At 41.3% G+C, this 20896-nt stretch overlaps 2 protein-coding genes across 2 annotated transcripts; both read left to right on the plus strand.

Annotated features, from left to right (window-relative positions):
- Nucleotides 1-9715: 9715 nt before the first annotated feature.
- Nucleotides 9716-12455, plus strand: LOC127783206 (protein NUCLEAR FUSION DEFECTIVE 4-like). Its single transcript, XM_052310441.1, has 3 exons — nt 9716-10103; nt 10751-11637; nt 11975-12455. Exons 1-3 carry the CDS (start codon nt 9762-9764, stop codon nt 12453-12455), a joined length of 1710 nt encoding a protein of 569 aa, XP_052166401.1. The 5' UTR covers nt 9716-9761.
- Nucleotides 12456-14906: 2451 nt separating this feature from the next.
- Nucleotides 14907-20415, plus strand: LOC127782144 (preprotein translocase subunit SECY, chloroplastic). The gene is made up of 8 exons (XM_052309217.1): nt 14907-15127; nt 15247-15422; nt 16063-16448; nt 17103-17402; nt 17489-17578; nt 18689-18812; nt 18928-19091; nt 20077-20415. The coding sequence occupies exons 1-8, from the start codon at nt 14922-14924 to the stop codon at nt 20305-20307; spliced, it is 1677 nt and encodes a 558-aa protein (XP_052165177.1). The 5' UTR covers nt 14907-14921; the 3' UTR covers nt 20308-20415.
- Nucleotides 20416-20896: the final 481 nt, after the last annotated feature.

Here is a 20896-nt window from a genome sequence, read left to right on the forward strand (position 1 = left end):
GCTGGGCTGGCCAGGGGCAGCTGGAAGCCGCTTTGCTGATATTAGGCCGGCCCGATATCCTAATTAGCTTTCGGCTTTTGCATTTCGAAAGTTTAATTTGTGTCCCTAAATTATGGGCAAGTCTGTTTTTGTCTCCCTCAACCACAAACCAGATGTTTTATTTCACCGGTTCATTTTGTGTCCCTAGCGGTTTAGACTACGTTTTAGTGTCGGCGTATATTGGGGTGTGCCTACGATCGCTCGGAGTGATCACCCCCTATCCCCCCCCCTCCCATGCGCTCCTCTCTCTCTCTTCTTCCTCCCCCTTATTCTCTTCCTACTACGCCATAAATTTAAAAAAAATAAAAAAGTAAAGTTGGAAAAAATTATGTATAGAAATACTATATATAAAAAATATTTAAATTCAAATTTAAATTGAAATGGATATATAAACTTTTGACTTATAAACTTTGGTTATATAAACTTTAGGTGTATAAACTTTAAATGCATAGAAGTACTATATATAAAAAATATTTGAATTCAAATTCAAATTTGAATATGATATATAAACTTTTGACTTATATTTGGATCTCTAAATTTTAGATGTGTAAACTTGAGGTGTATAAACTTTAGGTGCATAAATTTATTAAAATAGGAAAGTAATGCGGTGCCAAAAAAGAAAACCACGTGGAGGAGGGGAGGTTGATCGCTCCAAGTGATCCATCGCCCTTTAGCCTTTTTGCGTCTATTTGGCACATTAACCTGTTCTTCATTTCACTTCAGAAAAAAAAGCAATCGGACCCAAGTGTCATCCTCTCTCTCTGTTGACGAAAAACTCGAACACACCGGCCTGAGAGATCTGCTTAGCTCTTGTGCAGGTCCAAAGATTGATGAGATGCGGGCGTGCCAGTCAGTTTGATCCTGCAACTGACAAGATATGCAAATAGTAGATCAAAACAGTCGATCGGCTGACAAGCCGATGCCGATAATAGCCGATGCCGATACCAGCCGATAGCGATAGGGTGTAAGCAATCGGCTATATGTCTAATGTAGATGATGATATAAAGGCAATCGGCTGTTGATAATAAAATATAACAATAATATAGTTCAGTATAAACCAATCGGCAGATAATGATATAATAAATAAGCATCGATCCGAAGGTTAAAGCACAAATTGGCTGGAGGTCCGATGTCATGAAATTTACAAGATTAGATTAAACAATGAAACCTTTGTTGTCATCGGCTAAATCCAACTTATATGTATATGCAATCCTTATGAGCCGATGCAACGTCCAGATAACTCACCGGCTGAAACCCCGATGAAACCCTTATTAGCAATCAAAAGCAGGCTAGAGATTATGGTTCTAAGCACGACTTAGTAGATCAAACTTAACTAATGCAGCACTAAGTATGAAAAGAAACATAATATCTAGACAATCAAGCCATTGACTGAATTTTCAGGGTGGTAGATGTCTAAGCTAATCTAATCTAGCAACGCGATTTAGCCGATACCGGCAGAAACCCTAAAACGAGAAGCAGCCGATAGAGCTAAATTGATATGCTAAGACTAGACTAACAGAGACATATGATAAATAGGTAGGCAAATATATTATCCAAACCAGAGTAATCCAAGAGGTCGAATGTACTGATGCAACCTTGAACGACGCCGATGTAGATGAGACAATTGCCTGGGCCGGCAGAACATTGGACTTATCCCTTCGCCGGAGATCGAAGACGATGCAGCCCCACGTCGGGTGCCAAGTTCCGCCGGAACGTAAAAACAAAAGTAGAAAAGGTAAAAGGTGGCAATGCGCCGAATTGTATTGATCGTGAAGATCGATTACATAGACCCCAGGTGTACATATTTATACCCATGGGTTGATACAAGTCCTTGTCAGACAAGAAAGAAACTTTCCTAAAGATAAAAGGAAAACATAAAGTCCTTATCGGACACTAAACACACTTTCCTAAAGATAAAAGGAAGCTAACAAACTATTCCTAATTAATAGATAAACTACTATGCCGCATCCTCTTTAAACTCGGTCACTTAGGGATAAGCTTCCTTTAGTAGATTGATTTCCTTAACCGAATATAGCAGGAATCCGACTATTGGCGACTTGATAACTCCCATCGGCTGATTCCGAGATGCTGCAGCCGATAATGATTCTAAGCCGATGGCGTCTTTGCCGATTACCAAATTTCACTGTTAACACTCTCACTCTTCTAGTGGGACCCATATGCAAGTGACCACATCATCTTCTTTTCTCTATGCCCTTTTAACTCTCTCCCTCCTCTCTTCTCTCTTCCCTACATTAGCGCCGCAGTAGCAACACCGACCTCTAGCACCGTCAGCGACTCCATCCTCCTAGCCCACCACCACTACTGCATAACACCTTAAAGGTGCCAGTTGCAAAACTGGCATACATGTCGGTTTCACATCCGACACCAATGACATTAGGTCATTGGTTAATGTCATTGGTGACGGTTATAGAACCAACACCTTTGTGCTCTCTCCAAAATTTTTTTTAAAGGAAGAGAAGCCGGCTCGAAGCATTGGCTCATTGAGCCGGTGCTTTCGAGCGCCCTCCTTCAAGCAGCCCCTAATCCCATACATCACATATCACATATTAACCACAATAATCCCTATCCTCATCCATCAAAGACCACAGATCAACAACAGCAATCCTCATCCCCAACCATCGCAGATCATAGATTAACAACAATAATCCTCATCCCCATCCATCACAGGTCAACACTAGTAAGATGAAGAACTACACAAGATGAAGAACTACCCAAGCAGTGGCGGAGACAAGGCCCGGCCAGCACGGGCAGGTGCCCGGGCTCCGCCGCATATGCATCAATGCATTAGAACTAACTATGGTGCCTAGCCATTAACCTAGCTGCGTACATGCACCATTAGATTAGCACTAATTATCATACTTAGTCATTAGCTAATAGCCCAATTTTACTTCTATCCATGATAAAATGCTATATGTATTTGTGTTTACATGTTAATTTGTTTTCTATCGTTAGGTTTGCCCAGGCTAAAAAAAATTTTCTAGATCTGCCACTGTACCCAAGCAATATGAACCCACTCTCTCTGGACCCTATAATAGATGCCGCTATTTTAAAGAACTGGCACCTACAATATATTATAGGTACGATTTTAATTTATAACAGGCACCAATAGTCGTTCAAAGGTGCCGATTTCATATTTTTCTCTCTCATGGAGGTGGAAAACGGTCAATAGGTGCCCGTTTTTTAAAAACTAGAACCTATGAGCCGGTACCTATGAGGGTTTTTTAAGTAGTGCACCACTGTTGGCAGTAACGAATTAAAAAGCAGAGCTAGGCGGCCGCAATGATGTACCTGGACCATGACGCCAAGTGTGCGTGGCCAACACTAGGGAACATTTGACCATATCAACGCCTCTCCTCTCCCAAGCTCAGTCAGAAAAAAGAACAGATCGACGTCATCGTTGGAGAGAGGTTCCAATTCTAGCTCTATGACATCCACTACGGCGGGAAGGGAGCAGGAGAGGAGGGCAGCCACGACCGCTCAGGAAGAGGTGGAGTGAAGCTTGATAGGGGAAGGGGGTGTGGAAGAAAACACCGAGAGGGTGGTGACCTCGCAAGATCCACTAGTGCATAAGGCATCGTCTACTCCGCCCCGTCGATCTTCCTCCCATGGTGAGCCGGCATGGAGAGTTGGAGGTCGAGGTTTGTCAAGGCGAGGATGGGTCCTTTCAACGACGGCGCAAAGAGAACCAATTGGTGCTAAGCTCGACCCCAAGCAGCCACAGCGTGGAAGCAGGACGCAACTGTCTAGATGGCAAGTGGAGGCAAGCCTCTATGCCAGGCCTTCCACCTCATCGGCGGACAATCATTGATTCCTCCCTTGGTCAACATTGAAGAGATGAGGACAAGGAAGCTAAGGTGTTCATGACAAGTCAACGAGGTTCCCTATAACTTAAGTCAAAAGGACGTGTGTTCGTGACGTGTGGTTCCATGAGGGTGGGTCCCACTTATCAGGGACCCATGTCCCTCTTATTTAAGTTAAGGTAGTTTTAATTTAAGGTACCTTTGTCTACTACTATCAGTCTAGCACCTTGACGTTGGTAAGGTAGAATGAAATTTACAGTAAAAAAGTAAATTTTGTAAAGCTACAAATATTTTAACTACGTAAAATAATAAGATTTATAAGGTGTTGAATCAAAAAATTACAGATTTGATACTAAATTTATCATAAAACTACAAATTTAAAACTAAGTATCACATAACTACAGATTTAGTAACAAAAATATCACAAAACTATAATTTTAGTAACAAAATTATCACAAACTATAAGTTTAGCACCAAATTAATCGTAAAACTAAACATTTATAGCTAACATAATAGTAGTGCTAGGAATTTAAGCTATAAAATAGTAGTTTTGTGATAATTTCAATATTAAAACTGTAGTTTTTGTGATATTCAGCTTTAAATCCATAGTTTTGTAACAATTTTAGTGTGAAATATGTAGTTTTATAACGATTTTTTGTGCGGAATATGTAGTTTTGTAAAGCTATAAAATAGTAGTTTTGTGATAATTTCAATGTTAAAACTGTAGTTTTTGTGATACTCAGCTTTAAATCCATAGTTTTGTAACAATTTTAGTGCGGAATATGTAGTTTTGTAATAGTTTTATAGGTTTTGTAATAGTTTGGTTAAAATACCTGTACTTTGTCAAAATTACTTTAAAAATAGATCATCAAGCAAGTGCTTAGTCAGAGTGGAATGTGGGAACTAATCTATACTGCAATCCTTCAGATCCGCTGTCGCGTGGGACCCACCTGTCATCCCTAACAAAGAAACCGCACCGCGCGCACCCCAGAAAAAGGAAACGCTGCGAAAAACAAATAACGCGCACGCCCGCCGGACCTAACCCACGCCGCGCCGGCCGCCGGACGCCACTTCTCCGCCCGCCTGAACTCACCGCCACCGCCCTCCCCCACGCCGCCATCTCCATGACCCTCCCCACGCCACCGAAGCCACGCCTCCGCGCCGCCCGCCTCACCTCACCGCTGAGCCGCACTTCCCCCCGCTGCCTCCTCAACTCCTCGCCGCCGGCCGGTACCCTACTCCGCCTGCAACCGCCGCCATCGGAGCCGTGGATCCGTCGCCGCCCTGAATTTCACCTGCATCCGCCCGCTTGTGACGTGTTTGATTTTTTTTTTGTCCCCGGTGATTCGATTCAATTCAATCCGATCCTTTGTTGGTTTTGATTTTTTTTGTGTTCTATATGTTGTTCCCCGTGGTCATCCTTTCGCCGTGTTCGGTTGTTGCAGGAGCGGATTTGATTGGAAGTTCCCAAGTCGAGGTCTCAAGGAAGAGGTCAGTTTCCCATCTACAGTCCGGTCGTTTGATTTAGTCACTTGGGTTCGGTGATTGATTTCAGATTTGAGTGGTTGATTACAACTTTCAATCGATGGATGGATGATCATCGGTTTCTATCAGTCCTTACACGAGGTGATTCGATACCCTGGGTTGATTGTTATTTGTAACCGCTGATCTGGCTTGTGGTATGTGTTTGTGCTCCTCTAGATGATGCAGGAAGGAGAGTGCCTGTTGAGATGAACCGAATTGATGGAGGTTTGATTATTATGGTCCAGGTTCATGGTTGCTTTGATTATTAGTTAGATTCATGATGAATCGGGGTGGTGGAGGTTTGCTTGTTATGGTTCATGGTTCTTTTGATTAGTTCATGATGGTTTTGAAATTATTCTGACACGAAAGTTTGTGGTGCCGTGACAACCCTCACTGGATTTCCTTTGGTCAGATCCTCAAAATGTGCAGATTTCTAAGTGGTTTCGAGATAGATGTACGAGAGATTGTCAGATGGAATAGCAATGCTTTGTTTGGATTCTGACCCCCCCCCCCCCCCCCCCGCGTGATTTGATTTATGCCTGAAAAGTCTGATTTGGGCCGTTGGTTGTTCTTCAGAATTGTTGGAGTTGCATCTCATGGTGAGTCCTATTTGCTGCATGAATTGGAATCATACATACAGGCCGCTGGCAGTTCTTTTTGTGTGATCAACAATTCCCCTTAATCAAATTTTCCATGTTTTTCGTCAGTAATTCTTAGTTCTTGCAGATAGCACATAACAAAGATGGAATTTGCAACCCAAACCTGCCTCGGTCTACGAGCTCAAGACAGGCTTTATCCCTATGCACTTAGTCTTTAATTCATGTTTTCTGTACTTAGGCTACTTTCTTCCAAAATAATATTCTTGCTCTCTGTAGGTCTCTGAATAGGAGTAATTTTTTTATGGCCCGTCTCAGTGAAGCACACCACCATTTTCTCTTCAATTCGTCATTAGAAGTTAAATACTTACAAAGTTGAATTTCTTCCCAAATAAATGTTCTCTTGCTTATTGCAGGCCTATCTCATAATTTTGCAAGACCAACCTTCACCGAGTGAAATCTTTAAATCACCGCCATTCTCTTCAATTCATCATTAGAAGTTAAATACCTCACAAAGATATATTTAAATCCAATCTATTACTCACTACAGGTTTCTACATAATTTCTATGGCCAATCTGAGTGAATCCTTTAAATCATCTCCCCTTTCTCTTCAATTTATCATCAGAAGTTAATTGCTTGCAAAGTTGAATTTCTTCTTGAATATTTGATGATTCTGAACAAAATCTGCTTGAAAGTTGCCACAAATGGTCTGAGAGAATAGTGAAATAAGAAGAAAGTAATTGGCCGAAAGAAAGCTTTGCATTCGATGTACACCTCAAAATAATTTGAGTTTTTGCCATTCCATATGAATTCGTTGTTAGCTGCAAGTTCCTATACTAGATGTACAATTCTTACATGTGTGCGGAGTGCACTAAATTTCCCCTGAACTCCCCTGATTCACAAGCATTTTTAATAGATAAATACCAGCACTTTTATGCATGTGCTGCTTCCTTCGGTGTTATGTACATATTAAACTTAGAAGAATTTCTTCTACACAATACAGTTGACCTTTTATTGGTTCATGTAAAATTTAATTGTTCTGTTTGTTTCTTTACAGGGAAGCTATGAAATTATGAGAAGTAGCATGCTTAAGTTGACTCTCTTCTGCTTGATATGATGTCCTGAACATGCATTGTTCAGGTGAGCATAGTTATCTATATTGAGATCCCTTCCGCATCGTGATCGCGTCCGGCCCACACCCCGGTCATGGCCATTCTGTCCCCTAAACTTTCCAGATAAACAATTTAAGTACGTCTCCACTGGTATATTTTGGTAGTCATTTTTGGATTTTTTTTTTTCTCTTGTCTTTTAGAACTTGCCAATTTTGTTGTTTCTCAGGAAATAGTTAAATGAGTATTTTGGCTTTGCTGTTTATCACTACCTAGGAAGACATGTCATGATTTCTTTTGCTTATCCAAAGTGTCAAACATTTTATTTTATTAGATCCTATGCTAAACTGAGTAACTACTGCTGATATCATTTTGTAATTAATACTCTGTATTTTGTCTACATGATTTTGAATCGAGGCAGCAGGAGCAAAACAGCCCACAGTTTTGTTCGAAGGACTCAATGCTAGGAATAGCACAGGGTTAAGGCATTGAATATTCCTCTCCCATGCTCTGGACCGTTTTTCTGTTGGCGGTCTCAGTCAGGCATTGCTCCAGTATTAGCTTTTGGATGGCTTTAATTTTATTTTGTGAAATTTGAATATGATAAAAGTACATGAATAAAAACTTATGTTATTTCTTATTTCATCATTGTAAACTATGAGATCAATCTAGCCCCAGGAGGTGTTTGACAATATTTGAATGTTTAATGAATCAACTAACTCTTGGATATGGGATCGTCTGAGAAAAATGTGTGTTCAATGATCTATATAGATTCTCTCCACTTCTGGGGCTACAGTATTGAGCTTGTTATGAAAATCAAAGCTTGAATTTCCATAAAGAATCATAAAAAAGCCACTTAAAGCATGTTGTATAATATCCAAGGTACTTTAGTTATTCACTGGAAGGGATCAAGGTAATATAAAGCCACGGTTTTGTATGCTATACCTGGCACTTCTGATATAGGGAATAGTTTTCACTTTTAGGGAACTACCGATAAATATGTTTATTTTTCCAAATTATCACACCTTTTTTTCCTGGACCATTTATCTTTCCTATGCTAATATAATTATTTGGAAAGTCTCGCAATCGTATTATCTTTTCTCTGCTAATATTTCTTTTATATATTTCACAAGGTTGCATAGCTGAAAATTTGCAGCCTAAACATTTCTTCTTTAAATGGCATCCCATAATTAAATGTTAAACTGTTTCTTGCTAACTTATGTATTTTTCGAGCTTGCATGGTGAACCATCAATTCTGAATTATTTGTACTTGTCTGTTTTGTCAATTGACATTCAAGCAACCAACAAGCACCTGAAGCTATCCTGATATACAAACCCTGTCAGTCTGTTTGGTTGGAGGGAGTTTTTAGGAGGGATTGGAAGTTTAAAGGGATGAGACTATTAACTGTTTTGTTTGGTTGGGGGACATGGGAATTTTGGTGGGATAGGAATGGGGAATTGAGGAATGAACTCCCTCCTTTTCAATACCTGGGTAGGGGCAGGTAATTGGGAGGGAATTCCTCCTTTACTTCGCCTAAACAAATCTCAGCCATCCGTTTTCATTAATGATCTAATCTCCAACTAAACTCCCTATCAATTTCCACCACCTCTACCAAACAAGAGACTGGGATGAAAAATCAAATTCCCATCTTAATCTCACCATCAATTCCCTCGTGTAAACTCCCAATCCCCTTCCCTCAAGTTGCCAAACAAGCCGTGTGTGGTCTATCTATAAATGCCGATATTCTTTTTATTTGTTTGAATCTTTAGATAGATAATACGCCTACCACAACGTTTTCTTGAATGTGTATACATTGGGAACTAGCATGTATACTTAAAATCAACAACAAGAATGTATGTTAATCCATACATAAATATATCTATCTGGATTGGATGTAGCCAATCTGTACATGTACTAAATTTAAAATAGCGACGGATAATAATGATTCTTCCATAGGAGTGTCCATGACATTAAAAATGCCATTGAAGAGGCAAATGAACACACAAAATATTAGGCAAATAAAAAGGGATTTGCAACACCAATTGGCACTCCTAATGCTTAACATGACTTTTGTGCACGATCTACATAACAAAAACTTTTACTCTGCCTATATGGTTATATATGTCTATCCGTGACGTGCCTTGCACGTGCACACTCACTAGTAATGAAAATGGCCCAGCTGTGGAGGAAAACTAAGGTGAAATTTTTTATCTTTTTAGATCAAAGAACATGGTATATGTGGACAACATAACACTACCTGATGTCAAAGAAAAAACATAACCCTGTGTATGTTAATCTGTATAGCTGAGGCATCCACCAGAGCATGCATGTGCAGTATATTATTGGTTGAATTTGGAAAACTAGAATACGCACCATTTAACATATATCGGTCAACATTATCATAATCCCCAAATAAAAAAGATAACTTTAACAACAAAAAAGATGCATCTGGCATGCAGCTACTAAATCCAAATGAACAAAATTCATATCACCCAAACAATTTTGGTCAAAATGGATTAAAAACTCAAGACGATGTCAAAAAATGAAAAAAAAATCGCCATGCTGCATCTGCCTATTTAAAGCTCAAGAACATTCAGAAGAATGGCGGCGAAACCAAACACAACAATCGCATGATCAGCTAGAGATCGAAACAGAGAAAGACCGTGACCCATGGCGAGCGGCGGCGGCGGCGTGAGGCTGAAGGCCGGGACGCGGCCGCCGTGGGTGGGGCTAGCGGCGGCGGTGTGGGTGCAGATGGCGGCGGGGAACGCGTACACGTTCCCGCTCTACTCGCCGGCGATCAAGGCGGCGCTGGGTTACACGCAGCAGCAGCTCGCCGTGCTGGGCGTCGCCAAGGACGTCGGCGAGAACTTCGGCATCGTCGCCGGCGTGCTCTGCAACAGCTTCCCGCCCTGGGTGGTGCTGCTCGTCGGCGCGGCCTTCTGCTTCGTCGGCTACGGCGCGCTCTGGCTCGCCGTCAGTGGCGCCGTCGTCGCCATGCCGTACTGGTTGGTAAGCACTCATCTGATTCAAACCAGAATTCAATCTTTGGTATTTTCAAAACTTGTATTGGGATGCTGATATGGCGATATTTTCAAAACTTTGGTCCAAAATTTTAAACAAAATTTAGTAACAAATATTACCAAAATTCATGAAAAATTAAAAATTTTGGCCGAAATAATATCATATCGAGGATGGTGATATGACCGAAATTTCAGACCCTGATTCCAACTCCATCAGGTTAAACTAAATGAAATAGTTTCTTTAAATGATTTTTCGAGAAATATTAATTTCACTCTTATTTTCTATAGCAAGTTTATAAAAATAAGACTATATAAGTACAAACGAAACTATTTTAGCAAATCTAGCCATACCATTTTTAACTATTAAAACTAATTCTCCGTTTTATATTATAAGATGTTTTATTTTTTTAAAAAAAAATTATTTGAGTATGATTAAATTTATAAAGAAATGTAGGAAACAAATATACTATCAAACTATAGTCAATATATTAGATTTAATGAAACTAATTTAATTTAATGATATAAAGAGTAAATCATCAATTTTTCTATGATCAAATCTTTTACCTTAACAAAATCTCAATTAAGTGCAACAAAGGTTGTATTAATTCCGATGCTATCGATGACATCACATAACAGCTATGGATTGTGCTAGCAATGGCAACAAACAGCAACGCGTGGTTCCTGACAGCCGTGCTGGTGACCAACATGCGCAACTTCCCGCTCCGCCGCGGCGTCGTCGCCGGCCTCCTCAAGGGCTACATCGGCGTCAGCGCCGCCCTCTTCACCCAGGTCTTCTCCGGCGTGCTCCACCGCTCGCCGACGAGCCTCCTCCTCCTCCTCGCCACCGGCCTCCCCACCATATGCCTCGCCACCATGTACTTCGTCAGGCCCTGCACGCCGGCGACGCTCGACGCCGCCACAACCGACGCCGACACCGAGGAAGACGGCCATTTCGCCTTCACCCAAGCCGTGAGCGTCGTCCTCGCCGTCTACCTCGTGACAACCACCGTCCTCGGCAACGCCATCAAACTCTCCGATGCAACCAGCTACACGCTTTTCATCGTCACCGTGCTTCTGCTTCTTGCGCCGCTCGCGATCCCGGTGAAGATGACATTGTTCAGGAGTTCGCCGCGGCGGCGGAGTACAGAAACAACGGAGGAGCCATTGCTGATCCCACCACATGTGGTCGTCGACGGCGGCGGCGATGGCGACGAGGAGGAATCTGACAAGGTGGATTTGCTGCTAGCGGAAGGGAAGGGGGCGGTGGTGAGGACGATGAAGAGGCGGCGGCCGAGGAGAGGGGAGGACTTCGAGTTGAGTGAGGCGCTTGTCAAGGCTGATTTCTGGCTGCTGTTCGTTGGATACTTCATTGGAGTTGGAACGGGTGTCACCGTGCTGAACAATCTGGCACAGATTAGTGTTGCTGCTAGTATTGGTGACACTACGGTTTTGTTGTCCCTGTTTGCGCTTGGTAACTTCTTTGGCCGCCTTGGTGGAGGTGCAATTTCAGAGAAATTTGTCAGGTATGTGTATTATATGGAAAAAAAAAGCTAATTTTTAGAAAATTTTGTTGAAAAGAGACCGAAATTTTTATAGAGTTATTGGCCCGTGCATTGTAACGGTTTTTTTATTCGGTTTAGTAAAAAGGATTTGGACAGAGTGGGTTGATTGGTCTTCTATACTATACTATGGTTGGGTTTTTTAGAAATCGGTTTTATAAGATGGAAGTATTTTTAAAGGATGAAGTGCAGGAGAGGAATGGAAGGTCTATTATTTTATAAGTAGTTGAGGAAATCAAAACAGCCCAAATATTTATTACCAATTCTTTTTTGAAAAAGTGTTATTTTGTTTTGTGGTTAGGTCGACATTGTTGGTTCCTAGGCCAATATGGATGGCGTTGACGCAAACCGTCCTCGTCGTCGCTTACCTCTGTCTGGCCTATACTCTCGGCCCAGCCATCGCCTACGCTTGCACGGCCGCTGTTGGCCTCTGCTACGGCGTGCAATTCTCAGTGATGATTCCAACGACCTCAGAGCTGTTCGGGCTCAAGAATTTCGGTCTCTTCTACAACCTCATGTCCCTAGCGAACCCGCTCGGCGCGGCGCTCTTCTCCGGTGAGCTCGCCGGTCGGCTATACGACGAGGAGGCCACGAGGCAACAACATTCTGGTGGTGCGTGCCTTGGCCCGGGATGCTTCAGGGCCGCGTTCGTGGTGCTCGCTGGTGCCTGCTCAGTGGGGACGGCGGTGAGCTTGGTGTTGGCGGCGAGGATACGACCGGTTTATAGGGCTCTCTACTCTGGCGGGTCGTTTAGGTTGCCTAATGCGTCACAGCAGCATTGAGCTTTGCATTTCTTGGAATTGAGTTGTTGTTGCATGTCACGCGTTACAAAAAATTTGGATAATTGGATTGTTAGCTTGGTTTGTGAATATTGATGACATGCATGTTATTCAAAATGGTTTATGATATGTGAACAAGGGATTTACTAGTTTGGTTTTTGGGATCTTTTTTATGCTTGTGAAATTTTAAGTTGGTACTACATAATATTTTATCATCTTATTGATAATAAGAAGAGTATTCTATATCAAATTACGAAATTCGCTAGTATGTCACAAAGTTTGGTGGCGTACTCATTTTTGCCACAAAATTGACGGCCATTGCAGATTTATCACAAAGTTAAGTGGGAATGCCATATCGCCCTTAAAGTACTAGAATTACCCTTGTCTTCTTCTCCATCTTCTTTCTATCTATCCCCTCTCGTTCTCAACTCTTGCGGCATTGCCACCGCCACTACTTCCATATCATCCTCAACTCCTATGGCATTGCCACCGCCTGATGATGCTATCTCTCATGGCCCGATCTTCTGGTGAGGGGATAACTCTCGCTTTGATCGAGTGCGACATTTGCGACGTGGCTACCAACCAGAAACAAGTCCACGACGCCGTGCAATCGCTACACCACAAACGATATCATACCAACCGTGACGCGCGGTTGATGATCCCTCCAATGCAAACGAGAGAATACTGAAGAACAAGATAACATGCAAACTAAATATTGCGAATAGGTGATTAAGCACAAAGAAATAGTTGCGATTGAAGTGGTAGATCTAATCGACTCGGCAAATCAACATACCTATTGGGGGCTCTGAATCTATAGTCGCCGACTAATTGAGCGACGACTAGAGACAAGGTGAATAGCACTTGGCAAAATTCAACTAAACAAAACCCAATTGTTCTAGAAGGTGTACATAAACATTTATAGAGGAAAATAGATATAGGGGTTAAGCTCTAATTCGTGAAGGTGGAGAGAGACACTTCCGAGATGGGCCTACTCTATTACAAGGCCCAAGGCCTAAGTTCGATTTCAACAATATTACTGTCTTGTTTTGACGATTCCCGTTGACTCGGAATGAATTCAGATATGAGACTGGATGCGTTTGAAAGGTGACAGTATAAGCTTTCCATCAAGTCCAAGATCACCTAAATCGGAGTTGGCGTAAAGGCGCTAGGTCCATTTGAAGTCAGTACTGTCTCCGGAGGCCGAACTGGATTTCAAAAATCATTGGACTTTAATATCTTGTAGATCCTCCATTCATCCGATGTATTCTTTGGCAGTAATTTACATTTCTCATGCTTGGTTGTATGCATATACTTGATGGTCACATCACCGCCACTGCTTCCATACCGAGCTTTTGATGCTTGCCAACCTGCCTCAATGACCCTCTCCGAGCTCTACTCAGCTGCTACTAGAGCTCGCTTGCTCTCTGCTATCTATAGATGCAACCTCGCTCTCTTGCTTGCTTGCCTATTGGTGAAGCTACTTTGCGTGTGTGCTCGGCCGATGGCTTTGCCGTCACTTGTTCGCTGCACCGACTGCTCACGTGTGCTTGCCAATGTTCAGTCCGTTGCCACTCGTCCTTGCGGCAGGTGCTTGCTACTGCTCTACCTCAGCAACTTATCGGTACTTAGCCACCATCTTTCGCCAATGCTCTACTCACGGATGCATGTCATCGTTTCGTCAAGAAGCCAAGAAGAGATGGGAAATGAAAGAAGATTGGGGAAGAAAAAGAAGGTGGGGACAAAGGAGGGGTATTCTGCTGAACTTTGTAGCAAATCTATAATGCTACTTAACTTTGTGATAGATGTGAGTATGCTCCCCAACTTTGTGGCGTACCAGAAATTTTCATGAAATTTGTTTGTTTGTGTTGTTCTTTTCTTATGAAAATGACATTTATTTGGAAATTCATGCCAAATAATTTGGATGATGCAGACCGTATGTTTTATAAAGGAGCTACAAATTGGAAAAAAAAATACATCTCATATTCACATACCCATTGATCAATTTAATTTTTGTAAATGTTGTTTTTGTCCCATGTTAGATTTCTTCGTCTTAAATTACGATATCTCAATTTCTATCTGGAGATGGCTAAATGTTTTCTGACAACACGAAAGATCGTAGTTGAGATCGATCTCTAGTCAGCATAGATCGACATGGCAAGTGTTCTCTCTCTCTCTCTGTTTTTTTTCTTTTTTTGAGAAACTATGGCAATTGTTCTTGGGGAAAACGAAAACTGAAGTGAACTTTGGCCCAGCCCAAACCACAAACCTAGCTCGACAAAACAAAGCCTTAATCAATCACAGGCCGATCTGCGTTAACAGAGACGTGCTTTACCGGCTAAGCCTGAGCTAATAACGGCCCACGACGACGAGCCCGGCTGAGGCCCAGGGCCCATCCTCCGCGCCGCTGCCACCTCCCCATTTCACCTCGCTTATCGCCTCCCAAATCCACTCGTCCGTCTCCTTCCACCCATGGCGGCCATGGCCACCCCGCAGCAATGCTGGCTCCCCACCCGCGCGCGCGCTCCCCCTCCTCCTCCTCCACGCGCACCCCCCTCCGCGGCCCTCGTCTCCGGCGCTCCCGCCTCCCTCCGCTTCCGTGGGCGCCGCTCCGCGTCGGCGTCAGCGTCGGCGTCGGCGGCGAGGAGGAAAGGAGCCTCCCTGCCCTGCTCCCCCAGGTAGCGTACCGGAATCACTTCTCGAAAGTAAAATTGCGCCGTGCCCGTACGCGCTTCACCCCGCATTGGCGGGGAACTCCGCTTCATTTCGATTTTTTTGCTTATTATCCGCTTCGCAGGTGCGCGTTGGAGACGGCTGGCCCTGGCTTTGACCCCCTAGGGCTGTACAACGATGGGCCTTCGAGGAATGACACGCAGTCCCCGCTGTCGAGCTTCTTCGGCATACTGTCGCCGGTGTTCGGGAGCTCGAGCGGCGGCAGGAAGGAGAAGTCGTCCTATGGACGAGGAGCAGCAGGTTGCCAAGTTAAACCCTTCATTTTTGTTGTGCATGTAACTTCGAGAATTTGTTGTTAAATGCTTTCGCCTATGCAGTACTAATTTACCTATGTAGTACCATTCTACATCGTTGTAGGAGCGTGTTATTACTTATTAGGATAAATGCGTAGTTTGAGTTGAAGACGATGTTATGTCAGTAAATTGTTAGTGAAGAAATTATTGAAAATTTTCCATCTAAATAATATCATGAAGTTCTGAGAGATCTACCATGTAAATTTTTTTTAACACAGATGTAATCTGGTAATGGTAAATCCTAGAGACTTCAGTATGCGTGAAAGGAAACCTCTTGATTACACATGGTTTTGACATAATGTTATCAGCATGATCTTTCTTGTTATAAATATGTGGAACTACTACTCCAACTTTTCGTGTTGTTTTTGTTTGTTAAATTAACTCAAGTCATGTTCATATTTTTCTATCAGTGCAAAAACTTATTTTACCCATGCATGCCTCATAGGCTGGCTGTTACTGTTCAATTACTTACAAGCATTGACCTATGTTGTTCATGTATCTGCAGCTTGAATCCACTTTAATAAGTTTAACCAACTAGAATTCCTATTTAAAATGTGTCTTAACCCAAGTAGCTCCCTTTTGAGCAGCTGCAATTGAAGATAGTTCCATTGACATTGGTGACTTCTTCAAGGGACCTCTACCTGGGAAGTTCTTGAAGCTCCTTGGTTATTTGGCCTTGTCTCGACTTGGTATTTATATACCTCTGGGTGGAGTGAACCGGGATGCTTTCGCTGGTAATCTTGACCAGAACAGTCTACTAGGCACTTTGGATTCTTTTTCTGGTGGAGGTATTGGCCGGCTTGGAATATGCTCCCTTGGCATTGTTCCGTTTATCAATGCACAGATTGTGTTTCAGCTTCTTGCACAACTTTATCCGAAATTGCAAGATCTTCAGAAAAAAGAAGGGGAGGCAGGAAGAAAGAAGGTTCTTCAATATACAAGATACGCATCTGTTGGTTTTGCAATTGTCCAGGTTAGATTCTTGGAGCACTTATCATATTTATTTGTCAACATGATTAATTGAAAATTTGAAGATGTGGGATGCCGGTTTCCAGGGTGCCAAGGGGGTACTACAAGTTAGTCTAGTCTAGATTTCGGAGTACTTGAGCAAACATACCCATATGAACCTCTAGAATATCATGTCGTTAGTCGTTATATTATATATCAACTGATCTTTACTTGATAGCATAACTTTGTTTGACCTTTTTGACTTGTATTGAACATGTCACAAAATTTGATTGCGAATCTTCCAGATATTAGGAATGCCGGGTGCTTGGAGAAGTTAAAGTTTTTTGAGAAACTATATTTTTTGTACAGCAATGACCTAGCTCTGGCGTAGAGGACAAATACTTAACATACTCTGGAACTTATTTCCACATGTAATTGCCAAATTAAATATGCTGTTGAAGCAAATAACATAGAAATTAACCTTTTGTATTTACCCAATTAAGTTTGTGCTGTTAACTATGGAAAAACTCTGTTATGCTTTGCCTGGTTGTATTGTACTCCTAGTACTTCATAGTATTTTTTGGTTATCAGTTACAAAATATTCCTTAGTTTGATTGAAAATTCAGAATGTTCTACTATCTTCCTTTCTGGTTTCTTTAATTTGTTTACTTCTTGCTAGGCTATTGGACAAGTTCTTTTTCTTCGTCCTTATGTTAATGACTTCAGCACAGAATGGGTCCTCACATCCGTGACACTACTGACGCTTGGATCAGTGTTTACAACTTTCATTGGCGAAAGAATATCTGATTTAAAACTCGGAAATGGAACATCTCTTCTTATATTTACAAGTATAATATCGTATTTACCTGCATCGTTTGGAAGGACAGTTGCACAGGCATTTCAAGATGGGAATTATGTTGGGCTTCTGACAATCATATTATCATTCCTTTTCTTAGTTCTTGGGATTGTTTATGTCCAAGTAAGCAGGTTTTAATTTGTCAAGATACATATGGAATTCCTCTCAAATTGCTAATTGCTTATTTGAGATCACTTGGGTGGTTTCAGGAAGCCGAGAGGAAAATTCCGCTAAATTATGCTTCTCGATACAGTAGTCGGAGTGGAGGGCTCCAACGATCTGCATATCTACCATTTAAGGTTTGCTGTGCTTCCATTTAATTCTATTTAATGTCTATATTTCCATATATTTTGTGCAAGGGCTGAGTTTGAGCTTCAGCTTTTAGTTGATACTCTGGATGCTTCTCATTTGAATACTTACAATTCAGAACTTTCTCCAAATTTATTGATAGTACTCCCTCCATCCACAAGAGTTGTACGTATAACGTTTCTCAGTTTTTCCACAAGAGTTGAACGTATTTTGTTTGTGCCTCGAAGCAGTAGTCGCATGGCTGCGGATGGATTAATTTGATCTCGTGTTTTGTGGCTGGATTAACTCCAAATCATGCGGCCCAAGCAGGCAACCAACCGAGCATGCACATGCAATTGGCGAGGCCGCTGCATGCATGCGGCGCCGGTGCATAAGGGCGAAGCTGTTGGTTGCGCATGCGCGATATGTGGGAAAAACGAAACGATACTGCGTATAAATCCATACAGATGAATAAATGGATCGGAGTAGTGTTCTCTTTGGTCACAGTGAAAAAAGTTATACGTACAACTCTCGTGGATGGAGGGAGTATTACATTTGCATTGTGACTTACCACATGTTGCAAGAATGACCTATCTTCACTTGATAGTTGTGGTTTCGTGCAAAATAAGGGATAATTCTGAAAGTTGGTATGCAGACTCCTAGTTGTTATTCTTGATTATATGTTGTCTGTACTCTTCTAACTGTTCATTTGAATGACACTCAATTCACCTTTTTGGTTCATTTTCTATTTTTCTTTAATTTTATGACTTTAAACCATTCCATTGGCAGTTTTGGATGTCTGACTTAACAATCTAAATAACTTTGTAGAGGGTGTATGGACGAAAAAAGGCCAGAGGATATCACCCATATGTTCTGACTTAACAATCTAAATAACTTTGATCTAACAAGAGTTGGAGCCTGTAGGACCGAGCACACAATTATTCTGTTATTTTTTAGCAAATGAAATAATATCAAGCTTCTAATAATTTTTTTCTTAACCTCTCTCCATCATTGGGAGTCATAATTGTTCTAATTTCCATTTTATTTGATTTTTCTGTCCTACCTTACAAATTACCAAAGGAAATATTACTTATAACTTACTATGCTACCATTATGAGCAGGTCAATAGTTCTGGTGTCATGCCTATAATATTTTCTACATCTTCTTTGGCTTTGCCTGGTACTTTGGCACGATTTACTGGCTTAGACTTTCTTAAAAAGGCTGCCATATCCCTAAATCCAGGAGGTAAACCAGGAGTTTCAATAGTTCTTTTGAAATTTAGTGTCTTTATATGGGAGATGGCAATGCAATAGACATTTTGTTTGCATGTAAATCACATTCTGTTAACTTCATGCTGCAGGTGCTTTGTATATTCCAACTAATGTACTGCTTATAGCCTTTTTCAATTACTATTACACCTTCCTTCAATTGGATCCTGATGATCTTAGTGAGCAATTGAAGCGGCAAGGTGCTTCAATACCGCTTGTACGGCCAGGAAAAAGTACAGCTGCCTTCATAAAAACAGTGAGTTATTGTTCTTCCATTAGAATAATTATTGTTCTTTCGTTGCATCCGAATTTTTAGTATATGTGCATAATGTATATGTTCCAGCTCATCAGCTCATTCTTGTCCATCTGCTTGGTTAATTCTGTGCAATGGTTGTCTGTTACAGAAATTAGCAATGGTCCTTATCATTGTGTAGTTATCAGTGGAAACTGCTTTCGTAGTGACGTGATGTATTAAAGAACTCCAAAACTCAGGTCACAATCATCTAAAGAAGTCAGTAACCAATAAACAGTCTGTTGTCTTCTCTGCAGTGTTAGATTCATGTGAGGCACACCTGTTCATGAAGATATTCTTTTTTCTTTATCATAGGAAATTTGGAGTTGTGGTAATTGCACAACTTATGCCAACCAGACTGGTTAAACTCATTCACGGCTCATATCATCAAAAAATATCCTAGATCCTATTTATAAGTATGTTGTGGTCTGGCCAAATGCTAGTCTTTGGTGGTGGCAAGGTCATTTGCTACATTCAGCTGCTTCAGAACCACATACAAGAGAATTTAGGATGCAATTTGTAGTCAAGACTTTCATCCTTCTGGATTTATATAACTCATATATATTCCTATGTTGGTTATGTGATTAATAAACTGTATGATGTAAATATGCCACCCTTGGACAATTGGACAACATTTCCCGCTGTTAGTGGGCATCCTTACTACTTCTATCTTTTTGAAGATCACAGCCAGTAACTTTTTTGCCAGAACTGATTACTGCGCAAGACAGTGGGACACACAGTTACATTTCAGTGGGACATACAGTTACATTTCATATGTTATGCATGTGAGGGGCACCTTTTACTTTCTTGCTGTGCATCATTTTGGAGAAATTGAACATAAAAGTCTCAAATTCAATAAGAAATCCAATCACAACTAAAGTATATCAAGTACTGCAAACTATTAAAATGCTTCTATATTGTGCACTGAAATTAAATTATCTCATTGCAGGTTCTTAGTAATATATCTGTCCTAGGATCTGCCTTCCTTGCTGTTTTAGCTGCTGGACCATCTGTGGTTGAACAAATCACTCACTTAACGGCATTCAGGGGATTTGCTGGTACATCAGTGCTTATCCTTGTTGGATGTGCAACTGACACAGCTCGGAAAGTTCAGGCAGAAATAATTTCACAGAAATATAAGAACATTGAGTTCTATGATGTCAACCGTTTCGACCAATGATTAATGACACTGATCATTCTTTTGAACTTGTACCAAATGTTCTGTTGTATTATAATTGGGTCATGTGGTAGCATTTAAGACTGTTCAATTTTATGCCCGTTTTCCTTCTATCGTGCATATCACTTGTATGTTTACTTGAGGAGCAGAATCATACATCCTTGTGTACATAAATATATTAGAATTATTTACCTCAGAATATGAACTTTCTACCATATTGTTCAGACCTCATCAGCTATAGTAGAATTGGCCGAGTACTTAATACATGTTGAGAGGATGAGAAGCAGAGACAGGGATTTATAGTTATTTAATATTTTTGTTTTACATATGAGGCTATTGCAAACTCTATTATACCTTGCATATGCTTGCTTTTCACATAATGATAGTTTGTAACTTCCCATGTTTATGTGGACACATCTTTTCAAATTTTTATTCTTTATCTTGGAATTTTATTTAGTGTACTGCTGATCGTGTGACTCCCCATGCTTGTTTAGTCAAACTAATCCTATTCATCATCTTACTTGTGGACGTGACCCTCCTCGCATTTGGTGTCCTTTTCTGCGATACAGTATTTAATAATTTAAGTGAGCAT

Source organism: Oryza glaberrima, chromosome 8 (assembly GCF_000147395.1).
Source record: "Oryza glaberrima chromosome 8, OglaRS2, whole genome shotgun sequence".
Lineage (NCBI taxonomy): Eukaryota > Viridiplantae > Streptophyta > Magnoliopsida > Poales > Poaceae > Oryza > Oryza glaberrima.

Coding starts and splice junctions, on each gene's coding strand:
- LOC127782144 (XM_052309217.1), top strand. CDS start 14,922: ATGGCGGCCATGGCCACCCCGCAGCAATGCTGGCTCCCCACCCGCGCG. Junction 15,128..15,246: donor TCCCTGCCCTGCTCCCCCAG/GTAGCGTACCGG, acceptor TCCGCTTCGCAG/GTGCGCGTTGGAGACGGCTG. Junction 18,813..18,927: donor CATATCCCTAAATCCAGGAG/GTAAACCAGGAG, acceptor TTCATGCTGCAG/GTGCTTTGTATATTCCAACT.
- LOC127783206 (XM_052310441.1), top strand. CDS start 9,762: ATGGCGAGCGGCGGCGGCGGCGTGAGGCTGAAGGCCGGGACGCGGCCG. Junction 10,104..10,750: donor TCGCCATGCCGTACTGGTTG/GTAAGCACTCAT, acceptor ATCACATAACAG/CTATGGATTGTGCTAGCAAT. Junction 11,638..11,974: donor ATTTCAGAGAAATTTGTCAG/GTATGTGTATTA, acceptor TTTTGTGGTTAG/GTCGACATTGTTGGTTCCTA.